The sequence below is a fragment of the Eumetopias jubatus genome, unplaced genomic scaffold, assembly GCF_037043125.1.
Source record: "Eumetopias jubatus isolate StellerSeaLion01/CBP00866 unplaced genomic scaffold, mEumJub1_p1.0 scaffold_1, whole genome shotgun sequence".
Taxonomy (NCBI): Eukaryota; Metazoa; Chordata; class Mammalia; order Carnivora; family Otariidae; genus Eumetopias; species Eumetopias jubatus.
In genome coordinates this window covers 50,631,414-50,640,700 of record NW_028274807.1, presented here as the reverse complement: position 1 = coordinate 50,640,700, position 9,287 = coordinate 50,631,414, and the positions used below count along the sequence as shown (strand labels likewise).

Below are 9,287 nucleotides of genomic sequence, written 5' to 3'. Positions count from 1 at the left end.
GTTGATAGCATAAACCCTTGATATAATATGATGAAAATAGCACTTTCCCTCTGTGCTCTTCCCCAAAACACATAACCCAAGTCTACTCATGAGAAAACTATCAAATTCCAATTAAAGTATAGTTACAAAATGCCTAAACATTACTCCTCAAAACCATCAAGGTCATCAAAAAGAAAATTCTGAGAAATTATTACAGCTAAGAGTAGCCTAAGGAGACATGACAACTAAATGCAATGTCATATTCTGAATAGATCCTAGAATAGAAAAAGGAAATTAGATAAAAACTAAGGATACTGTAATAAAGTGTGGACTTTACTTATGAAGTATCAATATCAGTTCATTAATTGTTACAAATGTACCATACTAAGGTAAGATGTTAATAATAGCGAGATTGAGTTTATTACTATCTTTAAATCTTTTTTTTTTGTAAATCTAAAACTGTTCTAACATAAAACACTTATTGAAAAAATATAATTGTGGAAAATTTGTATTATTTCTTTAAAAAATCAAATAAGTTATTATAGTTTTCATTGGATAAATAAAATGGCCTAACTATACAGAAACACTTCTTCTGTAAAGAATTCACTTTTAAGCTCATTTGACTTTAATTTCCTATCCTAGTGCAATAAGGCTCTGGAGACAGAGAATATTTTGTTGATTATCTTTTTATTTGCAATCAATCTTCCAGCTATGGCTCCATAACAGCAGCCATAGCATGTAATCATTTCTTTAAACTTTCTGTTTATCATCAGCAGGGCTAATAGAGCAAGACAAGAAACATAGGACTTTGTTCTTCCACCAAACAGAGACATCAGAGCAAAACCTAGATCTTTTTTTTTATGTTATTTTAATCACAATACATTACATCATTAGTTTTTGATGTAGTGTTCCATGATCATTGTTTGCATATAATACCCCGTGCTCCATTCAGTATGTGCCCTCTTTAATACCCATCACCAGGCTAACCCATCCCTCCACCCCCGCCCCTCTAGAACCCTCAGTTTGTTTCTCAGAGTCCATAGTCTCTCATGGTTTGTCTCCTCCTCTGATTTCCCCCCCTTCATTTTTCCCTTCCTGCTATCTTCTTCTTCTTCTTCTTCTTCTTCTTTTTTTTTTTTAACATATAATGTATTATTTGTTTCAGAGGTACAGGTCTGTGATTCAACAGTCTTACACAATTCACAGTTCTCACCATAGCACATACCCTCCCCAGTGTCTATCACCCAGCCACACCATCCCTCCCACTCCCCACCACTCCAGCAACCCTCAGTTTGTTTCCTGAGATTAAGAATTCCTCATATCAGAGAGATCATATGATACATGTCTTTCTCTGATTGGCTTATTTCACTCAGCATAATATCCTCCAGTTCCATCCACATTGTTGCAAATGGCAAGATCTCATTCCTTTTGATGGCTGCATAATATTCCATTGTAGATATATACCACATCTTTATCCATTCATCTGTTGATGGACATCTTGGCTCTTTCCTTAGTTTGGCTATTGTGAACATTGCTGCTATAAACATTGGGGTGCACGTACCCCTTCGGATCACTACATTTGTATCGTTGGGGTAAATACCCAGTAGTGCAATTTCTGGCTCTCTTTTCAACTGTTTGAGGAACCTCCATACTGTTTTCCAGAGTGGCTGCACCAGCTTGCATTCCCACCAACAGTGTAGGAGGGTTCCCCTTTCTCCACATCCCCATCAACATCTGTTGTTTCCTGACTTGTTAATTTTAGCCATTCTGATTGGTGTGAGGTGGTATCTCATTGAGATTTTGATTTGGATTTCCCTGAGGCTGGGCGATGTTGAGCCCTTTTTCATGTGTCTGTTGGTCATTTGGATGTCTTCTTTGGAAAAATGTCTGTCTTCTGCGCATTTCTTGATTGAATCATTTGTTCTTTGGGTGTTGAGTTTGATAAGTTCTTTATAGATTTTGGATACTAGCCCTTTATCTGATAAATCATTTGCAAATATCTTCTCCCATTCTGTTGGTTGTCTTTTGGTTTTGTTGACTGTTTCTTTTGCTGTGCAAAAGGCAAAACCTAGATCTTTAAGAAACCAAGGAGTATAATTTGCTAGAGTTGTTGCTTTCTATTTCCTGTAGAGACTTTTTTTTTCTGAATGTTCATTAAACTTCAAGATCAGCCTGATTATCCTGATTTTATCACATGAACTAGCCACTAAATTAAAGACAATTAGATTTCTGACACTAAATTGAACTATCTTTATCACGGAGAACAAAATGTATTTGAGTAATAATACAAAGTCTTCTAATTAAAGTCTTATAAAGTGTTATAATGAAGAATTGTGACAGCAAGGGTAGAGCAAAACATCGTGTTCTTTTTTCTCTTTAATGAAGTAGTAATCTAAAATCAAGTGTAAATGTGAAAGTAGAAGTGAGGAACAAGAGAGGCACAATGAAATGGTAAAGGTCATAGGGTTGGTAGTAGACAGATTTTATATGAACAGTATATTAAAAATGTCTTTTATTTATTTCTTCTGGGATAATCAGTCACAAAGTGATTTGAACATAGAGACACTATGCATAATTGAATCCAAAATTGCTGATTATTTTTATTGGCAGTAAAATAACTACAGATATCAGAAAAACTCAGTTTGGATTAAATTCAATGATTGGCTTCATTTGTGGACTGGAGTAAATGACTATTTTGATACTATAGTTATGCTAAAGATTAAAAAATTGAAATATATTCTTCCTTGACATTTTTACTTTACTGGTGCCTGAGAGACTTTTTTTGAAAGATATATTACTATTAATTGCATTGTCATTGTTTTTTCTAATGCAATACATTTTAGAGTAAATTTTATGAAAATAGTCAATAAATAATGATTAAACAGTTGTTAACTATTCAAACACTTGGGTTGTCTTTCCCTTATAATTTTTTTTTACTATATCTATACATGTTACATGGACTCAAATAATTGATGTTAATGAAGTATATCTTTAGGAATGGAATTTGTCTGTCTTCATTAAGAATCTTAAACTGCTTGAAAGGCACTCAAGAATCAGGGAAACTACTTTTCAATCCAGAAGATTTTTTTATTAGACTTTCTGAATAGATATTAAAATTTGCAGAACACTGAATGGGATGTTTTATTGCCAAGCCTTTTCAAGATTTATTACATAAAATTTAGTTTTTCATATTCTGTTAGAATGCATATGTCACTATAGGTTGCACTTTCTTTTTAGGGGAAACAATCCACCTATTGATGAGATAGCCTGATATCAGAAATGTGATGACTCAGTGTGTAGGCTGATAGAAAATCATGAAGATATTAACAGTAACACAATGTTAGGTTGACCTTAAAGCCACATAATTTTATAACTTCAGACTACTAATGGCCTAATAAAAACCATTTACAAACTATGACTCATCTCAGCTGCAGCTCACAGAATTAACATACCTTTGCATTTGACTTAGTCTGTGTTACATAAGTATAGTATTTCTGACATTCTTAGCTGGGGGGCCATGTATGCTTCTTTTTAAACATCTCTGTGTTTCCTCCTAGAGCTCCCATTAATATTATCAAAAAAGCATAGTACTGCTAGTCAGACAGTACCATTCTTAGACTCTGGCAGAAGGGGCCCTTGTCTGGGGCCTTGCATTATTGAGGGTCCTGCTCTGGATATCCTTTCCCTGGATGTCCTGAAAATGTGAAGGGAACAAACACACTGAGAGTCTATTTCCCCCATTCTATGTTTTGGGAGAGGGGAACAAAGCTAAATCTTATTTAAATGTATAATTTTGTTTTGTTTTTTCATTTTTTCTTACTCATTAAGCATCAAAAAATAATAGATTAAAGCCATGTTAGAGCTGTGCCCTTTAGGCTATCAACCAGTTCTCAAAAAGAAATCCTATATATTTTAAAAAATAAAATTATATTCTAAGATATTCCTGCAGTTATTCAGATAGTGATTCATAAATTACTCATACTACTTTTCAACTTCTTAAATAAGCAAAAATAATGTGATAGATTTTTGCTGTTTGTTTATTTTCCCATAACTGGACTAGTTTTATTCATAAACCCCCGAGTGTACAGATAAACAATTAGAAACTTGTCCAGCTATGTTATCTTAGTCTTTTCGAGTTGAGTTATTTGCAGACTCATACAGATAAATGCTTGGTGCTTCATATGTCTGCCATCATTTTCTCCAAGTAGGTATTAAGTACCTGGAGTAGCTTTTGTGACTCCATAGAAGTCAATGAGAGAAGAGATACAGTCAATTAGGAATATCTTAATCCCTTGCTCTTCTTTGATGCAAATGGCTGATCTGTTTTGGTCTTTTAGTTTATATCTGCCAAGTTATGGACTAATCCTATCTAATCTTTTGGAATGATGTGATGACCACTTTTGATGTCTGGGACAAAGAGATTCACCTCTCGATTCAAAGACTGTTCACATTAAGGCCCCTTTAAACTTAGCACACCATGTTCCCTTCCTGTAGCATTTAGGGATTTCTTTATTACTTGTTGCTGCTACTTGAAGGTAAGGGAAATTAGAAAAATTCCTTTAGTTTACTTCTTCTATCAATGGTACAGAATAGTTCCCATTCCATATTAAATCATGCTAAATGCTGGTAAATCTGTCAGTGATGAGCAACACTAACTATTGTCTTTCCCAGTACAAACATGGATATTTGAATAGCAGCAACCTTCTTAAACCCCAAAGTTTAGGTCCACAGTCCCATCTGACCTGCTTGCCCTACTTCTATTTCTGTCCTCCTTTCAGTACTTCAGAAATGGTGAATGAAGCAGTTTTTCTTCTTCTTGTGTGAAAAGGACTTCTATCCCATATTCTATCCCTTAATGAAATGGCCTTCACACTCTTTCTGTAGAGCCATAATTAAAAAACAAAAAGTTTTCTGTTTAGGAAAGAAGCATCACAAGGTACCTTATTGCCTTGGCTGTGAAAACAACCAGATGGTGTGACTCTCCAAAGCTATAATATGTATTTTATCATCATTGTTTAAACATTAATGCTAACATTCAAATCATCTGTGGGTCTGCTTCTGTTGAATTTTTTTCTCTTAATTATGTATTGAGTTTCCTGTTTTCCATACTTCTCACTTTTTCTCTCTTATTTTCTGGACAGTGAGTATAAAGCAACAGCATAGGTATTATGGAAATACGACATTTTCTATTTGCATCCATGACCTTACAAGCTCCCTCCTTTTTCTAGCAGCTAGAATAAGAAGCTAAACATTCAAATGCTACCGATTCAGGTACTGTTTTTGTTGTTGTTTGGTTTTTGTTTTTGTTTTGGGTGCTGTTTTTAATTAGATTTTTTTCTTTTACCTTTTGTTAGTAAATTGCCTTTTCACCCACACTACAGTTGCTGAAGGGCTAATCTCTGTAATCTTGTAAAAATTTGATCAGGCGTGTTATTTGGAGTGCTATTTTAGAGAGCTTTATGTCAGGTTTTATGAATCTAGTTTCTTTAGAAATCATCAAGACTTCATAAATTCTCTCAGATTTCCAGCTACTCTTTCACTGCTAATTTTTCAGCAAAATTCAGATGAAAGGAAAAATTTTAGGTTGAATGACGTAATTTTACATTTGAAGCTTTTATCTTGCTATTTCAAATTGTCCTTAAAGTTCTGCCTCAGTGTTTTTTTCCCTTAACAGCTGTGGCAATCTGCTCACCTATGGAAGGCATGTTCCTCTCTGGAATATCAGTTTCTTAGGTTTCCTTGCATACACTACTCTACAATAGCCTCCTATAAAAGTCTATTGTCTTCTAAATATTTCATCTTGTTTTTGTTTTGTTTTGTTTTGTTTTTGCTATCATGAGTCACAGGCCTAATATCATTCTACTTCCGAACAAGTACTAGTAGCACACAAGTTTATTTATTTTTTTTTTTCAGGTTTTAAAACTTTTTATTGCATATTAAAAAAATTGTGCATTCCAATAATTAAAATCATTTGAACAAAAAAAAAAAATGGCACTCTGATTCAACTGCATTTTACAGCCTGCAGGACACCCTGGACCAGCTTGGTTTTTACTCTCGATTTCACTGTCCTCCCACCCAGCTTCTTCCTTCACCAACATGCAAGTTCTTTCCCTTCCCTGCCAGCCAGACAGGCAGATGGGAGAGGCAGGCGCCTTCGTTGTCAGTAGTTCTCGATTCTTTGATGTGAAAAGGGGTAGCACAGTCATTTAAACTTATCCAACCACTTTGTATCTTACAAAGTTAAACAGCTAAAAGAAGTAAAATAAGGCATGCCTGTGGAATGTACAGTGCATATTGGCGGCGCGTGCCTCATTACGATTCGCCTGCTTGCTTCTCCTGTTCAATTGTTTCTTTTGAAGGCAGTGGATTTTTCTCTGGCGTTTCTGTCTTCTTCAATTTCGACTTTTCGAATTTCTCAGTCTCAGCCATATCGGGTTTGTCAGACATGGTTGCAGAGGAAGCGGAGCGAGGTGCGTGTGTAAGTGAAGTCCGGTCTGCTCAGTGGCCGCAGCTGAATGCCCTATTTTTTTAATTTTTTAAAGATTTTATTTATTTATTTGACAGAGAGAGAAACAGCGAGAGAGGGAACACAAGCTGGAGGAGTGGGAGAGGAAGAAGCAGGCCTCCTGTGGAGCAGGGAGCCCAATGCAGGGCTCGATCCCAGGACTCTGGGATCATGACCTGAGCCGAAGGCAGACGCTTAATGACTGAGCCACCCAGGTGCCCCCACAAGTTTATTTTAAAGCATGAAAAATATAATAATTATTTTAGTCATGCCTATTTAATTCTAAACCTGAATTTCATGGGGTCACTAGAAGTCTGTGCATGTGTGTGTGTGTATTTAAGTTACAGGTAAATGTAAATTTAAAGTTAAAATATTTTTAAACTAATATAATGTAGGTGATTGTTTTATAATTGAAAGGTAAATAAGTGATGGAGGATTTAGTTTAAAGCCCCCATTTGATTTACTCCCACCCATAAAATATTTAGAATCATTGGTACCCAAAGACATAAAATATAATTGGGCAGACTAAATGCACTTGGCCTCAGCAAAAGTAATGACATCAGTATTTCTCATACAATGAATATGTAAAAAAAAAAATAGATATATAGAAAAGTAGGAACAATACTGACATAATTTCTCATAGGAAACAACAGAAGAATATGATTGAATATAATATTTAAAAATTTGGGTTATGTTTGACAAGGGAGGGGCTTCTAGTCTAGAATTTTAGCTAAATTATTCTCAAAAAGAAAGATGAAATAAAAAAATTTATTAAAAAAACAAGCTGAGAAAATGTATCACTAGCATTTCTGATGATAAAGCAAGTATTAGAGGGTATTCAAGTGTTGAAGCAAAATATAAATGATACCAGATAGAAGATCAGATAATCGAGATAAGATAAAGGATAAGGATCTATAAAAGGGAAATATGTGGATAAATCAAATGAATATTAACAGCTTAAAATAATATAGTGATATCTAGGGGAGTTTAAAAAATTTAAGGTATACAAGAGAAAAATGATATAAATTCTTTTTTTTAAGATTTTATTTATTTATTCATGAGAGACAGAGAGAGACAGAGAGAGAGAGAGAGAGGCAAAGGGAGAAGCAGGATCCCCTCTGAGCAGGGAGCCCGATGCAGGACCTGATCCCAGGACCCTGGGATCATGACCTGAGCTGAAGGCAGACGCTTAACCATCTGAGCCACCCAGGCGCCCAAATGATATAAATTCTGAAAAAGATAAATGGAGCTAATGTAATCCAAAGCCTTAGATATTTCCATATTGAAATTAGATATTTTTATTAGATTTTGATAAGATAAAATATATGATATGATCTGGAAACTACTAATATAATGGTAAAAGAATGAGTATATTAGTGATATAAGGAAAATAGAATGATTTTGTAAAAATAAATATAACAAATCAGTGATGAAAGAAACACATAATGGGCAGAATAAATAGAACAGAAATAGTAAAATGGTTTATTTAAACCCCCAAATATCAGAAAGCACATTAAGAAATTTTTGTTAAAAAAAAATTATCAGACAAAGTAAGTCATATACTACAAATAAGAGAAACATAAAAAATAAAGAGCATTCAAAAGTAGAAGCATGGAAAATCAAATACTATTCCAATACTAGTCAAAAGAAATTGATGGAGCTATGAATTAGGCACAGTTGAATTTAAGGGAAATTTCATGATGATAAAATGCTTAATTAATGAAGAAAACATAGCAGATTTTAATTAGTAGTCACATAATATAATGTCACAACAAAGTAAAATTTGACAAAACAAGATAAATATAAAAATCCATAATTATAGTGGGAGATTTTAACATACCTTTTCAATACTTGATAGGGCAATCCGACAAAAAATGAGTAAGAATATAGAAAATTAGAACTCCTTGATGAACAATCTTGATATATTTTTTTATCTACAGAAGACTGTTTCCAACAATTGCAAAATACATCTTTCTTAAGTACACATGGAACGTTAATAAAATTTCACCATATGCTATGCCACTAAACAAATGTTGACATACTTAAAGGATTTAAACCATTCAGAATCATTCCAATTACAGAATAATGGAAGTAAACTAGGAAGTCTTAACAATATGTAACTTGAAAACCACCCTATGTTTAGAAATGTAAAGCTTTTTTTCTAAATAATCTATAGCTCAAAGAAATAAATCATAAGTGTAATTATAAAATATTTTGTACTAAATGATAATGAATACATGATATATCCAAATGACAGAGGAGAGGAACAAAGTTATTTCTTTGAATTGACAGGCAAAATGGGATAACCCTAAGAATGGAGAGAAGTGCGGGGAGATTTTTTTTTAAAGAACTAAACACATAAGGGAATATACCACATCCATGAATTGAAAGACAATATTGGAGAGATGTCAATTCCCTTTAAATTGACCTATAGAATTAAGAAACTCCCAAATGTATGCATAGCTTTTATTAAAATTGGCCAACAAATCTAAATTATTATAAATTCAAAGGCCCAAAATAGCATGACTCTTGAAGAAAAGGAGAAAGTTAGAAAGGGGTTATTATTCTGAATATCAAGATTTACTATAAAAGTTATGACAGTGTATTTCTTGCAAGGGTAAAATAAAAAAGTAGACTAACAGAACAAGTCTAGAACACTTAATATGAATGCTTCCTTCATGAAGAGATGACAGAACAGCAGTGCGTGGAGAATAAATTTTTTTAAAGATTTAATTTATTTGAGAGAGAAGAGAGAGAGAGAGAGCATGTGAGGTGGGGAGGGGCTACGGAAGGGGGAGAAAAG

At 33.8% G+C, this 9,287-nt stretch overlaps 1 protein-coding gene across 1 annotated transcript; it reads right to left on the bottom strand.

Annotated features, from left to right (window-relative positions):
- Positions 1 to 6,291: 6,291 nt before the first annotated feature.
- LOC114221112 (thymosin beta-4-like) lies at positions 6,292 to 6,429 on the bottom strand. Its single transcript, XM_088026301.1, has one exon. The coding sequence runs from the start codon at positions 6,424 to 6,426 to the stop codon at positions 6,292 to 6,294; it is 135 nt and encodes a 44-aa protein (XP_087882427.1). The 5' UTR covers positions 6,427 to 6,429.
- Positions 6,430 to 9,287: the final 2,858 nt, after the last annotated feature.